This window comes from Pleurodeles waltl, chromosome 2_2 (assembly GCF_031143425.1).
Source record: "Pleurodeles waltl isolate 20211129_DDA chromosome 2_2, aPleWal1.hap1.20221129, whole genome shotgun sequence".
Taxonomy (NCBI): domain Eukaryota; kingdom Metazoa; phylum Chordata; class Amphibia; order Caudata; family Salamandridae; genus Pleurodeles; species Pleurodeles waltl.
Window position 1 is genome coordinate 898,123,743 of NC_090439.1, and position 22,723 is coordinate 898,146,465.

General features: G+C 43.4%; 1 protein-coding gene across 2 annotated transcripts in view; it reads right to left on the bottom strand.

Annotated features, from left to right (window-relative positions):
* Positions 1 to 1,625: 1,625 nt before the first annotated feature.
* The window catches only part of DPYS (dihydropyrimidinase), a 417,549-nt gene continuing 396,451 nt past the window's right edge, over positions 1,626 to 22,723 (bottom strand). For both annotated transcript variants that reach the window (XM_069220604.1, XM_069220603.1), the window contains exons 8-10: positions 19,763 to 19,970; positions 6,957 to 7,038; positions 1,626 to 2,601 (exon numbers count right to left, since the gene is read on the bottom strand). In XM_069220604.1, the coding sequence (XP_069076705.1) occupies positions 6,973 to 7,038; positions 19,763 to 19,970 (274 nt within the window). In that variant the 3' untranslated portion in view covers positions 1,626 to 2,601; positions 6,957 to 6,972. The remainder of the gene's footprint in view (positions 2,602 to 6,956; positions 7,039 to 19,762; positions 19,971 to 22,723) is intronic.

The window sequence follows — 22,723 nt, forward strand, 5'->3', positions numbered from 1 at the left end:
CCTCTCAGGTTTCCGGATCTGACCCAAAAGCAATTAATAAATCTACTTTCAATGCCATTGCTCTTGAAAGGGACACTCTCCAGGACTTAGACTATTCCAAGGATGTGGAATTAGAAAGATAAGCCCCCAGAAACCCATCAACCTTATCCACCGACGCTAAGTACTGGAGAAACTTTGAAAAGTGGTGTGGACAAGGAGTTTGATGGCATCATGGTGTGATCCATTTCAGATTCTGGATTTTTTTAGGGGTGGATCTTTAAAAGGGTTGTCACCATGTACTACTGCAGCCCAATGGGCAGCAATAAGATGCTTCAGAATGTCTTGCAGAGATATACTGCAAATGTAACCTTTAGCTTCCTGACTCCAAGAGTTTCAGACTAAGAAAACCAGTAATTCCTAATCCCAGTGTAACATGGAATTGTCAATAGTATTAGATGGTTTACAAAGCTGACCCTTTGAGCTTCTTTAAGAAGAGGAAGGATTTCTGTTAGCAATCACATCTGCTAAAAGGTTGGGTGAATTAGGAGTGCTAGTCATTTCATGATCATACCATAGTGTTTTCCAGATAGGGTAGAGCTGAAAACGGACTCAAAATGTAGGCCTAATATTCAAAGTAATTTTCATTTAGCTCAAGAAATTGTACTACCAGTTTTATATGAGAAATCTTCCAATTCTATTCCATGCACTTTGGATACTAAAAGACTCTTGCTGGTTTATTTAGAGTAGAGAATAACAATGAAATCCATAGTATAAATGCTGTATTTATCGCTTGTGGTGTAGCCAAAAGGGCTATAAAGGTCTTTACAACTACCTTAAGTCACTGGGTTCAACAAGCGATTTCAGAGGCATACATCTCTACCAAAAATATTCAGGGCGCACAACCAGGCCTGTTTCTACTTCCTGGGCAGAAGCCACAGATAAATTGTTATAAACGATCTGCCAAGCACAAAACAAGTCTACCCAGAGCACGTTTGTTTCTCATTATATGCTCAGTGTGCTGGATGAGGATTCTGTTATTTCGCTTTTGATTTTTGAAACCTACAATGAAGTAATTCTGTTGAACCTATTTTAGTATACTGTATAAAATTAATTTTGCTTTTGATGCACATCTAAATTGTATTGTTGGTCCAGATCTTGAAGCTTAGATATATCCTCAATATTTGGGACTGGGATGAGGAGCACAGATGATGGGACAATATTTCTATTAATTACCAGTAATCTTCATTACTCTGAGTTCTAGTGGTCTTCGTCCCAGTCTTTCAACCCACCCACCCCTCTATGACAGAAAAGGGGTCTCGCCAATACAATTCATGGAGGTACTTTGCCTGCAGGTGGGTGAGAGGAGGAGTTTATAATTCATTCCTAACGGGGATGAAAAATGGACTACCTCTAGTCTATTTGGAAAAAGGAATGCTTATAGGAAGAAGCTGCCAAGGGGATGGGGCCACTCGATATGTTAGGACTGGAATGAGGAGCTCTAGGACTCAGGGCTCTGAAGAGTACTGGTAAGTAATAGAAACACAAAGTAGTCAAGACATCATAGTTCAGCTTCACAAAGCTGATGAACTTTCGAAAAAACATGATTTCGGAGGTGAATAAATAACTTATAGAAAAGAAACAATGCATTTGTTGAGATTGTTCCAGCTTTAAACTTTATTCATTTGGACAAATAACCTTAGGTTAGAGAGTATAAAATTAACTCTAATAGTAGAGTAGTACTATGTCCAACATGGTCTTAACAGCAAGCACTTACGAAGAAAAAAACATTCAATGAATGCATTTTGATTTAATAAACCAAATGATGGATGAATATGCTCACATCAGATGTATGCAATCAAGATAAAGAAATAAAGTAGAACCCTAAGGCCATGAGGGTTTAATTATGTGATTAGTGATAAATAGATGTAAAAATGCAAAGGCAAGTGTGTAAAAGCGATTTGTAATATATTAGTAGCTATTCCTTGTATTTTTCAGGAAATGTAGGATTTTTGGTAGGATAATGCAGGAAGATGGTGAAACATGGAAATACATCATGGGTTCATTCCACAACAGCATTTCAAAGGCAGTAAAATAGAAAACAATGATGGCAGATGTGCCCTCAAGACACGTGTTGCAGAGCTGCCCATTAGTTGCACTGCTTTTTTCCCCAACTACAATTTCCACCAAGTATTCCTTTCATATCTATTTTTTGCAGTGAAATAGAAAGGACACATTGAGGAGGGACACCTCATTGTGGCCATGAGACCAATGAATATTTCTCAAGTAGGCACCAGTCTCTGCCAGGTTTTCTTTGTATGCCAAAAGTAAGCAAACTTCTTTCAGAATGTCAGATTTTCCAAATGCATGAACACAGCATTTACATATCTTTAAAAAAGCAACATGTATTGTAAAGTACAGGACATATGTATGAAAACTAATCTAAAAGTTGCAAATTAACATACAATCAGAAAATTAGTGTAATTTGATCAGCAACGGCAGAAAAGCTAAATTATTCCAAAATATTGCTGGTGTTATCCATAATATTGGCCAACAAGAAGGTGTCTTTTCCAAAAGGATGGTCTTCGTCTTGAGAGAGAGGACTCGTCTTTCTATCCAGATTATCTAGAAAAAGAAGTACAAGAATTAACCATCAAAGATAGAAATGTTCCATATGACAGCCAATCCCAGTAGAAAGCATTCTTCATCACTTGCTTATGAGCGGAAGGTTGGGTGTGTCAAAACAACAGCTGTGCTCACCCAATTGACTGACTTCTGGTGACCCATATCGTGGCAACAAGCTTGCTCTTGGATTTATAGAAGATGAGGTAATTGCTACACACAGTATAAGAGCAGAAAATCTGTTATAACGAGTCCAACACTGTATTGAAGGTTCAAACTCTCTTTATTGGCATCCACCACAGGAGCACAGACTCCCCTGAATCAGCCAGAATCCAACTGACTCAGTTGTTACCCAGGTTACCCACGGTGTTCTTATGACGCCCCTAACACTCCATAATCTACATCATTATTAAAGGGCAAGTTACAACACATCTTCTCCCTTTTACACTAATGAAAAATATTCTGAAAAGGAAGAAAAGAAAGTTAAAGGAATAAAGAATACGTTTATAGTATCCTATCAGATGGGGTGGGGTGAACAACGTGAACAATAAATTAAGTATAAAGGAAAAATACCTAGAATCGTGTAATATCATAACTACTACAGTAAAGTAATACCATCATGCAAATGATTATATAGAAAGATAAAGCAAACAATCATAAGGCTATTGAATGTCACTTTAAATTAGAACCTTGAAGATAACGCTGTATTAAGGTTCTTATTGGCATCCACCACAGGAGCACAGATTCCCCTGAATCAGACACAATGCAACTGACTCAGTGATTACCAAGGTCACACCACAGAGTTCTTATGATGCCCCGAACACTACATAATTTACATCATTATTAAAGAGCAAGTTACAACAAAATCCTTTCCAGTTTTGGTAATCAATCTTTGGAATGTTCTTTCCCCTCTCTCTTTGAGCCCTTGACAAACAGAGGACTTTTGGAAAAGACTTTTAAACTTTACTTAAATTAATTCCCAAAATTGAGAAATGTACTCTAATAGGTTTAGATCTATGTCTGGACTACATTTCTAACATGTTTTGGACTTCACAGAAGGTTGCAGATGTGCGCCTGATAATGTGTGACAGTCAAGGTTTGCCTGGAGTAGCCCTGGAATTCTATTGTGCATGTAAAGTTCCTCACATTCAACAGCTTTTTCACATAAGTAAATGCAAAAGGTGTACATTTGCACAAGCATAAACACAGCACAGTGGTGTAATTGCACTTTAAACATTTTTTATTTCTCTCCAAAGGGAAATATGTTCTGCTGTGGAGAAAACCCTTACCCTCCACCCCCACTAATTTTGGAAATGTTGTCTACCTATTCCTATCACGGACACAGATTGTCTCTGTCACTTCAGTGAATCTCCAACCATATCCAGAATGGAAATGTGCCTCACAGGTTTGTGGGTGTTCACTTGCCACTGGATTCAAGCTAGCCTGGCTGATGAGGGGTGAAACCCCAAAACCGGTCCCAGGATGCTTGTTTCCAGTCCAGGGAAGACCTGGCCTAGCAGTTCGGGCTGGACTGTTCCCATGGGAAACAGGGTCAAGACTGATTTGCATGTGGCTGGATCCAAACTGGAATGGCATGGGCATGGCAGCAAAAAAATGATGGATTTAGGCCCAGATCACTGTACTGGGGGTGAATGTTTGACAATGTTCAACATTCCGTCCATCACTTGTTGTTTTTGCTTTGTCGCCCTAAGTGAGAAGGGTATGCCCATACGTGGGTCCCGTGCTTCCCATGCCACTGGATTCAAGCTAGCCTGGCTGATGAGGGGTGAAACCCCGAAACTGGTCCCAGGATGCTTGTTTCCAGTCCAGGGAAGACCTGGCCTAGCAGTTCGCGCTGGACTGTTCCCATGGGGAACAGGGTCAAGACTGATTTGCATATGGCTGGGTCCAAACTGGAATGGCATGGGCAGCAAAAAAACGATGGATTTAGGCCCAGATCACTGTACTGGGGGTGAATGTTTGACAATGTTCAGCATTCTGTCCATCACTTGTTGTTTTCACTTACCTTCCACAGCATACCTTCGTTGAAAAAAACCACTATCAGATACTGTGAGCATATGCAGTTGTAATATTAAGCGTTAATTAATTGCTTTCTGAGTGTAAAATTTGTTTAAGTGAACTTATAACTGGGATTTACATTCAAGTCATTTGCTCACGTAAGACAGAGTTCAGTTCAAATGACTTTGTAAATCACGTCATAAGCCTATTCCTTTCAGCATAACTTCTTCTACCTAACACCAATAATACCTGTTTTAGTTGTGTTTGAGCTTTAGGTTTCGTGGTCCTTGGGATCCACATGGCAGGATGCTAAGTACCTTAGATTTGGGACTCGCTAAAGTGGTTTAAATGTTCCCCTTCTGCTGGCCTACAAGGCGATTTGTAGACTAGCCAGCTCATTCTACGATGGCTCTGGAATATTGGTGTTTCATACATGTACTATTTAAGCTGCCCTATGCTATGCCATTTCTTCTGCTTTTCTTGCCACCTAGAAGGGCTGATTGATGTTGGTTTCTGATTCGTATGTGAATGATGTGTTACTTATATGCCAGGCAAAATAGAAGTCACATTGTTCTGATGTTGCATGATGAACAGGTATTGAATGCACAGATATAAGAAGAAGAATAATTTCTTATTTTGCCATTGGGCCCTATTACAAGTTTATTGATTAAAAAAGAAGTTGTAATACCAGGCCTGGTATTAACATTAGAAGTGAATGTATTATGTAAAGGGTACACCCAGCAGTGGCTCATTGCCCCCCGCAAAACTTGAAAAATAAAATTATAATAAAACATGTTTATTATTGTTTTATTTTTCTAGGGAGCAGGGACATGGGGGATGACAGTAATGGAGGGGGAGTGGTGTGCACTCCCCTCAGTGCGCATGTGGGTTTGGCTGGCTGTCTCAGGACGGCCAAACCGACATGCACACTGAGCTGTCTCCAACCTGAGCTGTGTTGCCGGGTTGGAGACAGCAGGCACAGGCTCCCAGTCTGCCTGGGAGCACAAATTGAGGGCGCTCAGGCCAATCCTGACGCTGCTCTCATGCTTCCAGCAGCTTGAGTGCAGGGTTAAGATTGGTCTCAGGGCAGGCTGCGAGCCTGTGCCTGCAGTAGACAGTGGAGCCTGAAGAGCTGATGCAGTGATGCGGCAGGTAAGCTTTTTGTGGTGTTGTTGTGTAACCCCCCGCCCCGATACCAGCCGCGACTGGGTGCACAGTTCTTACCTGTGTCACAATTAATCTTTAACTAGGTGTGCCGGGGCCAAACAGAGACAGTGCACCTTGTTACAGATGATGGACTTCCCCCAGGGCAGCAACAAACTTTTGTGTGCTCAGGGGACAGTGCATTAGTGAAAGGCACTGCAGCTGTTGGAAGCAGCCGCTCCACCTTTCACAGAGAAGATGGCATGTGGCCTCCTTCATAAAAGGAGGAAAGATTCCCCTGCAGGTGGGTGCAGTGAATAAATGCATTTGCCTGATGGGGATGTCTGGGGTGTCTATGGGACCTCTTTGCTCCTTTTCAGGGGGCACACTGTATACCGCCTCTTTGTGGCACACAGTCAGACAGCTTTCAGACATTCTCTTTGCCTCTGCACCACATCTATAATAAGCACCTGGGTGCAGAGGCAAAGTGTTCCCATCATTTGCACGTGTCCATGCAAATTGGGTAATGACTCCTTACGACTGTAGTGGGGGACAACACACTTTGTATTACAGAAGAGGCCGTTTATGTGTCTGCGGCCCCTTTTGTAACAGTGGCATAATGAAACTTGAGGGGGCTCCCCCTGCACAGTGCCTGGATGGCCGCCTTCCAGACTCACCCAGGAGCGCTCAGGCCAGGGTAATGCGCATGGGGGGTCTCCTGGAGCTCGCCCCCCTATACTGCAGGGGCTTTAGGGGCCTTTGTTGTGCCACTGCTGTGTTCTGTAGTGTCCCAGGGTCTCAAAAAGCCGGTGCATGGGTCTCTTGCTGCCCGGGGGGCACTTTGTGTAAAACGACCTAAGGTGACAGTTCCATCCTATTTGCCAGGTATTACAAGCTTGAGTCATGGAATGGAGAATAACATGCAGGACCAGGCATTACCGGGCCATTTACCGCATGTTTTTTCACGAATTCTGGGCCATTTTCTGCTCACAAATCTCAATTGCTATGTGCAGGTGGAATCTGTAAGAGGAAAAGCAAGCAGCAACGCTTGGTGTGAAACATCAGCCACAGTATCACTAGCAATTGCGAGGATTGATAGCACTACCGAAAACCATGCTGTAATACCGCTCCGCACTGCCTGTAATGAGCACCATAGGCTGCAGGGGTTTATAAGAAAAAAAGTGAAAAATAGTCACCTGATAGCGAAGCCGTCTATGTCTTCATCTTGACCACCTCTCCCTTGTAAGGTTCCCTCTTGACAGCGACGGGCTGGCAGACCTGCAGGAGATCATGGCATTACCAGCCGTGCAATGTAATCATGTAGTGCACATCCACAACATCAATGTCCCTCATCCCCGTCCGTGCTCTACTGTACTGTATGAGCAAGGGAAATCTGTCTCCTTCGTGACTGTTTTTATGGTGCATTAGTCTCTTCTCAGTAACTACTCTCTGATATCCTTACGTACCATACGGATCATGAGACCGCTACCTGCAGCTTAAAGGTGTGTGAGCCCTGGAATACTGCTCGACCCAACCTCCCCCTGCAGTCAGCATTATCGGCCCATCCCTGCTTCGCACAACAACAAGTGAATGGTTTCAATGTGTAAACGATTTCCAAGGGAAATATACACAAGATTTGCACATTCTTAGCTTGAGGGGGATGCATGGGATGTTACACCCCCTAATAAATGTATTTTCCGATAAATAGTTGAGTACAGGTGCTCTCAGTCGGGGAGATGTCTGTCCGGTTTCTCCTGGAATTTTACATGCTCGCAGACAAAAATGCACAAACACACTCCCGCTCTCTGTTTTGAAAGTCTTCAGAAATGTAAGTAATTTCACAAAATATTGTATTTTCCTCTTAGTGCTCCTTCCAATCAGCACCCTCTCCCTTTCCACTGCCAAACAGCTTTTCTCATGCATCCTGACTGTCTAAAGTATTTAAATATCATATGCCAGCTTGATTGTTGGAGAATCTGAATCTCACCCCCCAATTTTACTGACAAACCCACGCCTCTGAAGATTTGCTTTCATTTTCACCTTTTCAGGAACTTTCAAATAGTTCTCAGAGTACCTTAGGGACAATGTGACTGCCATAGCGTCCCACGGTTTTCAGACGCGTAAATATTTACTAATATATACACGCCTTCAGACTACATTATTATGTGTGCAAACGCAAAGAACATGTGCATTAGCACTGGTAAACTTATTTTTTCTTGACTAGGGTTTCTTTTTTCTGTGGAGAAACCCCTTTTCCAACACTCACACGTATTCTGGGGGCTGTTGCGGGCTTCCCCTCGTGAAAACGGATGTACTCCTGCTGGTGGCAGTCAGAATTATGAAATACATGCAAAAGATACCCCTGTGGGCAGATGTGCAAACAGGTAATAAAGTTGCTGCTTTGTGTTGCATGAGCGGTAGAGAGCAGAAGAGGACCATATCTCCTCAGATGTTCTGTTCTCTTCCTGTGCTAGCACACTTTTGGCCGCCGATGCGCCAATGTAGACAACTTTGCGCTTTAGTGTAAGGGTGTCTGCACTGTGATATGTAATGTTTGCCTACAGGAAGGTGTTTGTTCCTGCACAAAAACCAGTGCTTAATTTGTGCTTGTTGTATCCGGTGTTGAGCTTTTTTGAGGGCCGGGGCTTATTCTTCTGCTTCAAGCATTTGCTGGGAGGAAAAGACACATATGGGAAAGACGGAGGAAGAGAAAAACGAAAAAGCGTCACAAAGGGAGAAAACAGAAAGCTGCAGGTGTGAGCTGAAGGAGCAGGGAGTGGCTTTAAATGGATTGAAAAGGCCCGAGATGGCTTCAGGATTACGCTGCCTCGGTATTCCCTGTCCCCACAATTAATTGCAGCAGCGTGTTTAAAAGGAGGGCTTTGAGCACTGGCACGTTTTTATTTACAAATTAAGCACTGACAAAAACTATACTTTGGGCATTTCCCTCTTTGTATGTGTGCTTTAGAATTCAGCACGCTGTCAAATATGGAAAACGAGGACAAATAACATTTCTCCTTGTTACGCCTGTCGGGGAGGCGCAGGATATTGGTCAAATCCCTGTCTACAATTCTACGATTTGCGCACATGCACCACCCACTGAACACCCCTTGACAGAAAGTCACGCATAGCGCCGCGCTGTATTACTTGGATTTACTATCAAATCAATACAAATCTTGAGTTGCTGATTTACGGGGTATTGTAAATCCCACCAGGAGACTTTGCTTCGGGTTAGCATTTAAGAAGTAACGCAACCCTGACGCAAAGTCGTGGTAAATCTGGGCACAAGTGTTATGAAAACAATCATGAAGGCAAATTCACGCTATCCCTTTATCCTCTGAATTGTGAATGAGATTGTGCTCTATTAAATTCTATCGCAGTAAATGCCTTTCGAAGTAGGCCTATGCACGCTATTAACTTGCAAGCAGATAGTCACACGCACCATTGGTGTAATCATTTTTTTAAAAGGCGTGCATGTGGAAACAGCCAATTATGCACCACGTTACAATATGTTGAGCCTAGACCTACTAGGACATATAAGGGCGGAACCGCTCTGTGTGGCGCTTTTACTCCGAGGCCTGGGTTACGTGTGCCCTCAAAGTATCACTCTTAGTGCCACACCTTGGAATTACTGTTACTGGGCAGTCTTATAAATTCACGAGTAGGGAAATGACAGGGAATATGAGATTGTCGGGAATAATATACAGGAATCAGTGTTTTCATGCTGATTCCTGCATATTTCCTGTATAAAAAACAAAAACTTGTAATTCTAAACGGCCCGGTAGCTGGTCTACAATCCCAGTTAGGGGGCCAAAGTCTGACCTTTTTGATAAAAATGGATTTGACGATGACTAGGCAGTTATTAGCCTGTTTCGATTATTTGCACTCTACCAAAAAGCTATTCAACATTACTTGTGGTAAAGATTGAATTTAGAGTCTCATTAAAAAATGAATGCATTGGGGCATTTGTTAAAAAATAGAAAATTGAAAATTGCTCACCTACCAAACCTCTTTTTTAGAGGTGGAAGGAGTACTGTGTTTCTAGCCGGCTCAGCTGCCAAAAACACCTAAGGTGTGAGCCAGCTTCTTTAGCGCCTACAGCTCAATGACATCTGTAGCCAGACGTACATAGCACAGGGCTTCTGATACTTCTGATCAGGGCCTCTGACACAGATCTACCTAGGGCTGCCATGCATGACATGGCACTTCAGAAACGAAAAATATAACAATGACTGACATAAAATAGGAGCAAACTCGTAGCATGTCTGGAAGAAAAATATTCAGCCTCTTTTGGGGTTTGTATTTAAAAAAATGTTTAAAAGAACTGCCCTGTCTGTCATGGCACCATGACATGGAGGGCAAGACAGCATTGAACAATCTCATTGAAAATACTCCCACAATGATAGCTGAATTTCTTATGGTGAAAATTTGCTGCTGATCCGGTAGCTTGAATATGGAAGGCTGGCAATCTCTGCCAAAGGGAGAAGTAGACCAACCACCCACATAACAAAGCCTTCACTTGTATTCCAGTGCAATATATGACTGTAAACTAGAGTAAGATCACCTGATACTGGCAATAAAGTACAACTACTTTGATCACTAGTGGCTGTCAGTCTCATTCCTCAAATAAAGCATTAACATGAAACATGTATAGGCATGTTGGAATATAGCCTAAACATCATATCCCACGCCGACGATACCCAACTGATCCTCTCCTTGACCAACGACCCATCAACAGTCAAGACAAATTTCCATGCAGTCACTGCCTGGATGGAAACCAGCTGCCTCAAAATCAACTCGGACAAGACAGAGATCCTCGTACTTGGCTCCACCCCATCCTCCTGGGACGACTCCTGGTGGACAACCGCCCTAGGAAATGCTCCCACTGCCACAGACCACGCACACAACCTGGGCATCATCCTGGACTCCATGCTCTCCATGACCCACCAATTCAACAGCATCTCATCGTCTTGCTTCCACACCATGCACCTACTTAAGAAGATTTTTAAGTGGATCCTCACTGAGACAAGAAGGACGGTCACCCACTCACTTATCAGCAGCAAACTAGAAAACGGCAATGCACTCTATGCCGGCATCACAAAGAAGCTCCAAACAAGACTACAGAGAATCCAGAACGCAGCAGCCAGACACATTCAGAACCTCCCCCGCCACACCCACATCTCCGCCCACCTCAGACACCTGCACTGGCTCCCAGTCGACAAACGTATCACTTACAAGCTACTAACGCACACCTACAAGGCACTGCACAACGTAGGACTGGCCTACCTCAACCACCGCCTGACCTACACCCCCACCAAGCAGCTCCGATCTTCCCAACTCATCCATGCCGCCATCCCCAGAATCAGAAAGAGCACAGCCGGAGGAGGATTCTTCTCTTATCTTGCAACCCAGACATGGAATATGCTTCCAGACATGCCACCTCTAATCCCACCTGAACACCCCACTTGCTGGTCTTTATTGAGGAGTGGCTCGGGGAACCCACCCCCAGCCGCTCCCGCCGGCACACCGTGCAGTGAGCCCTTTGTGTGCTGCCATGGGAGCCAGCTCCTGTTCTGGTCTGCCCCCTCCTGCAGGCAGATGCTTCAAATGTGGCGGCCTTCCAGTCCACTTGGGGGAGTGTGGCAACACTCTCCCCTCCGTTTTCCCACCATTAGGGCCCAGAGATGGGGTCCTGGGCCCCAGCTCACCTTTGGGGTGGGCACGACGGCACTCCCCCAATCCCGCTCATCATCGGGGCCCAGGGATAGGGTCCTGCACCTCCAACAGCTTCATGGGGAGTGAGACTGTGCTTCCCAACTTTCCTTTCTCTCAGTGGGGCCACAAGGATGGGGTCCTGAGGCTCCCTCCCAGTCCCTTCACGGGGACTGCGATGGCACTTCACGGCTTGTCATCACGTTGGGGTTGCAGGGATGGGGTTCTGGGCCCCTCCTCCTCATCATTCGAGACAGTACAACGGCGCTTCCTCACATTCTCCACTTCACCAGAAGATGCATGATGGCGCTCCTCAACCATTTTTCTCCTCTTGGGAGCAGGCCCCGGCGCACCCCAGGAGCCATGTGGAAATCAACGGTGAAGCCCTCTGGTCTTTGTTTCAAGCCCTTGCCACCTGGAGCACTTTCTTCAGGCCTTCTGGCCTTGAATATTCCCAACTTGGTAGGGAACCAATATCACTGACTCCTTGCGCCAGTCTTTCCCTTGCGTGTCTTCTCTAAGCAGTGCGCTTTCCTTACTCAAATGCCCAGTCTTTCCTCCAACTGGTCCACAGTGGGAGTAAGGAGACCAGCTTATCTGGTCCTGGGGTGTGCCCCACTGGTCTGGGGGTCAATTAAGGGCAGAGTCCTGGCCCCATTGGGCAGTCAGGGAGTTCTTCCTTCCAGTTATCCATGACGCCCATCTTCAGTCCCAGTGTTCTGCAGGAAAGCACATCCAAGAGAGAGCTCTAGCCCCTGTGCATGACCTTTTAAGTGGCAGCAGAAGTGTCCAGCAGGGCCACATCTTTGGCCTATCCTGTTGTGCCACATCACCTCTCTGCCCCGTCTCAACCTTCCTGCACAGCCTTCTGGGATAGCTCAAAATGGTGTTGCCCAAGAGCCTGTTTCACATGTGGTCTGAGGGTCTCAGCTCCCCTCCTCTCTGACACTCCTGCCGAGGCCTCCTCCAGCAATTCCTCCAAGGAGCCCCTCCTCGTTGAGTCCTCCCCATTCAGCCCTCACACGGGAGCATGCGTGCATGCACACTTGTTCATATGTACCCAGCCCTGGGCCTCCTACTTTTACTGCCTCGCAGCAGCCTTATCTTAAGAAGGCTGCCACGGTGGCAAATACACACAGTCCATTTTATCATGGACCATGTTTACTTTGGGTGAGTTTCAGGCTATGAGAATCCCCCACAGCAAAAGGTCAAAAGCAAAAAAAAATCTGGGCAGACCAGATAGTCAGAACCTCCCTCTCACAAAATCCAACAGTCACTTCACCATCCGTGACTCTAAGCACCTTTTTAGCTGAAAATACATTTATTAGGTAGGCGTAACACCCCAAACATGCCCCTCTGAAACTACATCCCTGTGTGTACATGTTTGTATCAATCCCAATTTTTTTAAATGTGTTAGTAGACCCAGAATATGTCAGTCAATGGAATTGACTTGCACTGATCGTAGTTTGTTGAATGTTGTCAGAGTACTTCATCTGAACAAATGCACTCTGTTAAGGGTGCGGAAACAGGAACTCGTTTGCCAGTGAAAGCAGAAGTAAACAAGCACTGGAAATGCAATGGGTCTCACATTTGCTTGAGTTAGAGTTATTGGCATTGTAAATGACAATGGGCCAGATGTACGTAGCTGTTTTCATGTCGCAAATGGGCCAATTCGCATAATCGGGCCATCTGTGACTACAAAGTAGCATTTTGGCATGTACCAGTGCTATTTTGTGATTCATTAAATTATTTACCAAATTGCAAAATAAGTAAATGGGGGCAGCAATATTTTTTCAGAGCAGACAGTGTTCCCATGCCCACTGTCCACTCTGAAAAAATTAAAAGAAAACTTAATTTTTTTGTTTGAAATCCATCCCGTTTTCCTTTAAGGAGCAGAAAACTACTTTATTTAAAAAGCAGTCACAGACATGGTGGTCTGCTGTCCCCAGCAGACCAATATCCCTGTGACTGCTGGCCATTTCCAATAGGGTCGCAAATTACTACCTACCTCATGAATATTGATGAGTTAGGCCATTTGCGACCCCATTGGGAATCGCTAAATGTGTCTGAGACACATTCGTACATTTCATTTGCATGTTTCTAATTGCTAGTCTCATAAAAATCACAATTAGAGACTCGCAAAATGAAATGGTCGCACATTTGGCCCAATTACTTTTACCCATTGGTTATGGAGTGTATGTATGTGGTGTGTAGTGGAATTATGTGGACTGGATTGAAATTGTTAGTTGTGGAATTGCATGTTGTGGAATTGTATGGTGTGGAAATCATGTGTTGTGGAGTGAATCTGTGTAGTGGAATTGTGTGGCATGGTGTGCAGTGGAAATATGTAGATAGTAATTATGTAGTATTGAGTTACTGGAATTATATACGGTGGAATTGTGTGTTATGGAGTGCAATATGTGGATTTTTTTTTGTTGTGGAGTGGTATGTAGTGGAGTTTAAGGGGTGTGCTGTTGAATTTTATAGCATGGTGTGGAATTCTGTGGTGTGGATTGGATGTATGTGTGGGTTGCCTCAGAATAAGAGTTATTTTAGTACTGTATCTGTGGAAACCTTAAGCAAAGGAAATGGAAGGAACATGCTTCCATTCAGATCTATTTTGGATTCTGGTTTGTGGTAACCAGATAAGGCCATTGAGATAAACGGTGGCCCTTCCATTGTTTGTGTTGAGAGAAATCACCCATCGACCTGGTTGAAGGCCTTTTCTGCATCTAAGGACAGTAATATGGTTTGGAGTGATTCACCCCTGGACCTTTTCTACCAAATGAGCTACTCTTCTCGCATTGTGGTGGATTTGTTGCCCCATAAAAAATCTTGATTGGTCTTGATGGGTCAGGGCAGATAAAAGAGTATCCAGTCTTATTGTCAGGATCTTTGTGAATAATTTTGCATCAATACTCTTAATGGTGATGGGCGTTTAGGATCAGCACAGTTTAGGGCCCTTTCCTGATTTAAGCATAAGAGTTATGTTCACTTCTCCCATTGATGGGATGACTCTACTTTTCTCCTCAAATCGAATAAATACAGCTAGCAACTTAGGAGCAAGGTTGTGTGTGAGTGTTTCGTAGAAGTCTCCCAAGAATGCATTAGAACCTGGGGATTTACCAACCAACTTTTTAGCTTCTTATTAGCCGTCACTATCTAAATTGGTATGTGGCCTGCCTTTGCCTCTTTCAGAGCTGGAGAAATGTAATTCTTATAGGTATCATCCAACTAGCCCATTTGAAGATGGTCAGCTGAGCTGATATAGCAACAGCACAGAGAGAAGTGTGAAAAGAGCAAAATTCCTCCACTTTGTCTATCTCACGTGTAGGGGTTCCCCCTCTGAGGAAAGTATCTCTGGGACATAGCTGTCCTCAAGTTTTATCTAAGCAGTTGTGCCAATTGTGGCCCTACATTGTTCCCCTTGCCATAGTTCTTCTTTGTAAGGCAAAGAAGCATCATCTCAGCCCTGTTGGAGCCATTCATTACATTTTTCCCTCAAGGCAGTGGCCTTACAGAGTTGGGCCATAGACAGCACATTTTTATTTTCACTCTCAGGCGTTCCTAATGTCCACTTCAACAATTCCTTGTTTGAAAGTTTCACCATCAAACTTATGACACTTTCCCTTCATTACACCCCTGTGTCATTAGGGTAAAAGCAAGGGAGGATTCAATCTCCAGTTTCGTCAATGTGATTCTGAGTCATCCAGAGAAAGAGAGACAGTGTCACTGCAGCATGGTCAGAGAGAATAATCAAGTAAACTTTCACATCTCTGGTGCCTGAAATTATACAATTATACAATTACTAACTAGTATGGAAACAATCCTTGAATAGGACCTGTGGACAAGGGAAAAGAAGGTGTTGTTTCATGCCCCTCATGAAGTTCCCTTTAAATGTCTTGGAGACTCTAGTACCATATAATAGCATTCAGCCTCTTCGGGAAAGCACCAGTTTGTGGGTTTGTACCACTAGAGGTAGTTAATTATTTAGCATTCCAGGATGAATTAAATTGACTGTTACCTGTATGTCCCCTTCTGCAAAGCCTGCCAATGTCACAAAGAATACCTGCCAGAATTTATGCTGTCCCGCATTCAGTGATATGTTGTAGCAATTTTAAATTATTTGCTCTGCAGCCAGCCCATCACAATGTTAAATCTACCCCTCTGCCTTGCTTTGCAAAGGAAAACTCTAGCATCTATACTGTAGAAATGGAGGGCAAAACCATTGTGTATGGACTGTGCTGAGGAGAAGAATGTTGTCGGATATTGCTTATGTCTAATTAGGCATTCAAATGAATTTCCTCTTACAACTAGATGTCATGGTTTCACTCCCAGCAAGCAGTGCAATAGTTCACCTTTTTATTAGTGGTATTCAGACCTGTGGTACTTACTGAGACAATGCTACTCATCATCCTTCTAGTTGTGTAGGGTGAGTCTTAATGGTGTCTCCTTAAGGGTAAGCTGCAAAGGAGAGTGCAAATCAATCCTCTTTGCATAATGGATCCGTGGTTTGGAGACAATTCATTCTCTCATTGCCCATAACCAAAGATAAAAATAAAACTAATCAGTGAACTTATAAGAAATTACCTGATCTAAGATACATTTCTAAACTATGTGGATAAGTTTATACCAGTTATCTAGCATAATTGGAGGCAATGACAGAGTAGCACCCTTCATGGGTGACGGTGAATGAAGAACCACAAGACTAACCCATGATTATGTGCCCTCATGCATCAAAAGTGATAAACAAACATTGGAAACCCATTAATCCACCTGGCGGCCACCCTCAACTTTAATCAGAGAAGAGAATCTAAGCAGAGGGTATGTGGTAAACAGCCTGTTGTTCATCTGTGGCTAGCTAAGTCTTGACTAGGGAGGTTGGGAATCATAGTGTTGATGAAGTAACAGATATATGTTATCTGAGTTCAGAACATCAATTCCCTCTTCCACTCACTTCTAGTATTTTTGATAAATCCACTTCATCTCATCTTTTTTAGAGGCTTGATGGTTAACCTCTAAAGGCTTCAAATCGAGCGGTGCTCCACCTGGTAACCAATGTCCTCCTAGTATGTTCCAGGATGGACACCAAATAGGTTTGACACTTCCTCTTTGGTTGTGAAGGGCAATGGTTTGTTTGCATTATTAAAGACAATTCCAAAAGGAAAAACATCCATCCCTATTTCAAGTTGTCTGTGTGTTCAATTTATCTGTGATGGGCCTTAGTTGTTGTCTGTGCTGCTGGTGTTCAAGGAGATAACCTGAAACATATCTCATCAATAGTCTTGGAATGATGCCATGCCTTTTGATCTTGCCACCCTCAAGACTTTGTGCTTCACTTTAAAGCTGTGGATCCTTACTTTTATATCTCTAATTATCAGCTGAAGACTACTCATCATCATCTCCTGTCAGTTTAACCTGTCCAGACAGACATCAGGAGGGCCATCCTCCAGGAACACCAAAAACAGGATCACAATGAGGGTCTCAAGGTCTACTCCTTTTGTGGACTCTTGTAGGGCCTTCACTTTGAGGTTGTGTCTCGATGGGAAGTTTTCCAAATTTATCACATTTTAGGATGGCTGCATATGCTTCGTTCTGTAGTTCCTCCAGGAAAGTTTCATTTGATGCATTTGTTTCCTCAGTCGGTCCCATCTCACCCTCCACCTCTTGGACTCTAGTGCCTACGGAATCCAAGTTGGTGCCCATGACATCCCTTCTGTAGGTTAATTCTGCTTTCAGAATTTGGAGACTCTTCTATCTCTTGGTGAATTCCAAATTAAAACTACTAGGAGAGGCAAATTAGTGGTCTAAGAGAACAACATTAAATTGGGTAGATTGGGATTACTCTGTCATTTGTAGGTTTCGCAGCTAGTGGAGCTTGCTTGTACTGGATCTTATCTGAAGTGGTCAGCTAGTCTGATTGCTTCCATCTGTTTTTCTTCGGCCCCAAGAGCACAAGCCTTAGGGCTTGGCACATCATAGTTAATTGACCAAGCTTCTCAGCTTCTCACTAGCAGCTGTCATGGTATTAACTCCCTATGAGTCACCTCACCATTTAGACTAACCCAAACTGAAGGTGTGATATTACTTTACTACATGAAATCCAGATAGTATATCTTGGAGAGGGAGGCACTTGACAGACCAATCTGTGTTTTATGGTACATTGGCAGGCTATCCCCTATGATGTTCCATCTCCAAAGATTTCTCAAATGATCAGTGACTAGAAGAGTCAGACATGGTGGGGTCCCTGGCCATGAAGCGAAATCCTATGGGGACAAGCTCCACTTCATAACCCAGTCAGAACTGCAGACAGCGAGATACAGGTATCAGCAAGTAGTAGAACACGAGGAGATCCCCTTCCCTTCCAAAGCAGGCCAATGGTGGGAACAAGGTTGCTGTGTTTTGGGGTGCAGCAAACTGACTTATGGTTCTAAAGTATTTTTTTCCTAGTTATCACACCTCAAATGATCAGAGAAAGGGCACAGATTGGAGCATCTTTTCTGGGTCTCAAGAGGCAGAGCTAGGCAGCCGACCGCAGGGATCAAGCTGCTCTTCGCTCTCATGGATCAGACCACGATCACCTCATGCACCCTCCCAGGACACATTCCAAGTGTAGCTCTGAACAAGGAAACGAGACTCTGCCCGCTGCTTCAGCGTCCTCACCCAAGCTTGCTGCATCTCCAGTGAAGTTTGTGGCTGTTGTTCACCAGGGGCCGGACTCCATACATTGATTCTGGCAGCACTAAGGTGAACTTTCAAGGTCAGTGTTTCCTCATTGGGTGTATGAGGGAAGCCAGAGGACCCAGAATTGGGGGTCCAAATTGGGTACCGAGGCTGAGGCTGGGCCATTGCAATCTCTAACAAATCTTCTTAACGATCCCTTTTCTACCGGTTGAGCATTCATCTTCTTTCCCTCCTCTTTCTCGCATTCATGACCCCACCAACTCTCTTCCATTGAGTGCTTAAAGGGAAAAATACACTCTGAACGGTCGAACAGGCATTTTTCTGTTGTTCTACTCTGCTCTTCCTCATGCCCCTCTGACCTTTTCTTCTCTCACCATCTCTGCCTCCCTCACCATTTTTCTTCCTCTCATAACATCTCTAAACTTTGCAGCAGTTGAACACAGAGCAGGTTAATTTTTCCTCAAAACTCTTGTTTCAACAATGGTCTTCAATTAGCTGTGCTTCTCTATAAGTTCAATGTAAAAGGGGTATCAAATGTTGGATTATAAAGCCCTCTAACAACTTTTTCAGATAGGAGAGCTACATAAAAAGTACACTATAAGAGTAAATGTTCATGCCTGGAGTCAGTTGTGTGGAAATGATGCAGGATACTATATAGAAGACATGAGCGTGATTGCTGAGTAGGACGTATGCAGAGGATGAGACTAGGCGTGTGTGAAATTTGCGTACTTACGCAAAATGCAAATCTGTCCCTTTGTTCTATATTTTAGTGTGAGGTGCATTATTGCATTCATTTTTAGCGCAAGGACGTATTTAACTAAAGAACCAATGAGCAACAGTTGCCTGTGTTCTGTTGTTCCTTTGTGCAACGGGCGCATTTACAGTAGATTTTTACCACGAACAGCGTCTCATTATGTGAAGTGGCATAATAGCATAATATTAGGAATTTTTCGTAACACAAAATTCACAAAATTATCCAAATCACGCCAACATAATTTCAATGTCTGTTAGGCCTAGACAAGACAACTACCACAGTATTTGGAGGAATATCAAATGGATAGAGATTACTTTTCATTGTTCTTTAACCTTTAGGCTTAATGTACATGCATGTGTGGGATAAAATGTATGTATGCCACAGAGAGTTTTCTATGAAGTGGAATGTTTGCTTTAGGCATTTGCTATTTGGGTCATCTCCTTACTGGATATACACATCTTGGTGAATAAAATGGTCACTCACCATATCTGGTCATCTTTGTTAGTATCTCCATATTGCAATAATGAAACAGGGAAGTCAAATGGACATTTCAACGTATAAGGAATATTTTGTGTGTGAGTGGGAGTTTTGAAATGTGACTGGAAGATATCAGCTTTGTATAAACTGGCATCCTGTAAACATTTTTCATGTGTTTGACGTCTTTAAACTCAGAAATAATGATGTATCGTCAAGAAGGTATTCCTCACCCGTTGTTATAACAACATTCACAATCACATCCAGGTACACAAAAATATTATCAGCCAAATTGTGGTACAAAATAAGTGAGCAATAATATGAAATAAAAACTGCTGTTCCTCGACTCTCTGAAATAATATATTGACAATAACTGACCTCATCTCGCTGATAGATTCGTTTGTAGACGTAGTCAGCAAATGGCGGGCGCCCGATGTATTTTCCGTGTCCTGCTTCAACGTTCAAGACTCCGCCCTCATACACCACTTTGCCTCTTGAAATAGTGAACACAGGCACACCATGGCAAACCATCCCTTCAAACACGTTAAAGTTAACAGCTTGGTGGTGAGTTTTGGCAGAAATAGTCCTACGGAAATCAAAGAACATTTCTCCTCAGCGGCTTGATCAACAAATTATGCTTCTTATTTAATTGCGAGACATTGCACTGTAGGGGTAGAAGGGCCAAGAATGTCCGCATCCTTGATACTATGGTACCGGAAGAGCCTCTTTAGTGGTGCGCTCATTACTTACTTAGATTATCCCTCGGTTGACGGAGGGCTAGATGATGGTAGGTAGAGGGAAACGTTCTCCAAGAAGTGTTTTAATGAAGGATGAATGCAAGACATAATCTTCATAAGTGGTGATTGGAAGGGAGTTAAAAGTATCAATGAGGACTTTGAGAGACAGGACTTTGATGGCTGAGCACTGTGTGATGCAGCCGTGATGAGCAGTGGGTGTCAAAGAAGAAGCATGTTTGTTATTGCTGAGGTACTGTCAGTTCCTTTGTATTTTTCACTGAATAACTGGTTGGCGGCATTGCACTTGTCCGTGGAGTGGGAGACAGAAGGGCCGGGCAGGGTGCTGATACACTGCATGAATGTTTTAAAGGTTGGTACCATAAGACAACATATAATAGCATAATATAACTATAACGTAAAAAATAACAAAACACCACACAACATAACAAAACATAACATAATTACGGAGGGGCATACATGGTTGTGTGTGGGTTACGTTAGGATGTGTCTTGGCTTATGAATAAATAAGTGTTCTTATGAGAATGTGCTTTTGCATCTGAATATGTGCCTTGACAACTAAAGCAGTTTCTGGACATCTGAATCTCCATCTTCAAATATGAGGCTGAAGTTGCTTTTAACACTGGACACTTTGCCAAATCATTAGGCTTCAACTTAGACCAAAATTTATGAACGAAACTTGCTTCATCAGCCTCCTTCATATGTTTCATAAGATAACTGAAAACCTCCATTGCTTCATCAAAATTGAAAACTGTCATACATGGTCATCCTCCCTGCTGCATCACGCCTGGTATAAAAGGCCTGCAAACCCAATCACATCACCGCCATTATGATGGATTCTACCTGGCTCTCCATTTATCTCAACAAATGTGCATACTGGGAAGAGTGAGAAACACTAGGAACAATCACGCCAACTTCTTAAAAAACCACACGCAGAATAATTAAAAAACTCACCTAAGTCTTCTCCTGTCAAGCCCTCAGGCTCTGGAACGACTTACCTGAAGATTGCTAGCTTAACATCAATCTGCGCGCTTTCCACAAACACTGTAAACACCTTTGCAGAATCAGTCTTAAAGACTAACCCCTCACTCATATCTGATGCTAAACAAGTTCACTCTCACTGTTATATTGTAAGTTCTGATTTCACATGAAGCTCTCTGTTGCTTGTAAGTGCAGGTCCGTGGTATACAAACATCTTTCAGAAAATAAATTGCAACATATCAAAAAATAATAAAATGTGGTTGTAACTTAGCATGCCAGAGATTACTTAAGCAAATGATAGGTTTGCAGTGTCTTGGACCTGGCTCTTTTTGCAGTTATCCACAAACCTTTTGCTTTCTTCCTCCAAATGTTTCTGACCAGTTTTTGCTGTTTTTATGACTCTGGGCACTCTACCACTGCTAAAGTGTAAGTGCTCCCTGTCTAAATTGTATTGGTGATTGATTTATCCATGATTGGCATATCCGATTTACTAGAAAGTCCCTAGTAAAGTACACTGCATGTGCCCAGAGCCTTTAAATCAAATGCTACTAGTGGGCCTGCAGCACCGATTGCCCACACGAGTAGCCCTGTAAATATGTCTCAGACCTCCCACTGCAGTGTCTGTGTGCAGTTTTAAACTGCCATTTCTACCTGGCAAGTGCATCAGCTTGCCAGGCCTAAACCGCCCCTTTAATTACCTGTAAGTTACCCCTAAGGTAGGCCCATGGTAGTTCCATGGGCAGGGTACTGGTTATTTAAAAGGTAGGAAAGGTAATGGGGTGTTTTACATGTCGTGAAAGTGAAACACTGCTAATTTCAGTTTTCACTATTGCAAGGCCTATCTCTCTCATAAGGTAACATGAGGATTGCCTTGAAATATCTTTCAAGTATAATTTCCCATTGGGAGCAGATAAAGATGTGAAGTTTGGGATCTCTGATCTCACAATTTAAAAATACATCTTTTGGTGAAGTTGTTTTTTCAATTGTAAGTTTGAAATGCCTCTTTTAGAAAGTGGGCATTTTCTTGCTTAACCATTCTGTACCTATGCCTGTCTGCTGAATACACACCTGGGTCATGATGGCAATTGGGCTGTTTGGGCATTCACTCTAGACAGTTACACAAAGGGATCTGAGGTGTCCCCTGCATATCCTGATGGCCCATCACCAGGCTGATGGGTCTTCCTGAGCTAGAGTGGAAGGAAGAGCTGACACTTGCACCTGAATAGGGCTTTATCTGTCCTCACACAAAGCAGTCTCTAAACCTGTGGAGTGGGTCTAGGGCCAGGGCAGGGTCTTTTGTACTATAATGACTTCTCTTTCAAGTTTGCCTACTTTGAAGAAAGAAATAGATATAAGTACTGGACCTCTGACGCCACATAGTTAGAAGGCTTCTGGATTCAGGACATTCTGCCAGGAAGAAGAGCTGGATGCTGTAGGAGGGACTGCCTCTCTGCCTGCTGCTTTGTTGTGCAGGTCTGCTGCTTCGGTCTGGGAGTGAAAGGGCTGGACTTTGCTTTTTACATCCTGTTTTCCATGGTTCTCCAAGGACTTGAACTGAGCTTGCCTCCTGTTAAAAAGTCTCAGGGCCATAAGCACCTGGGCT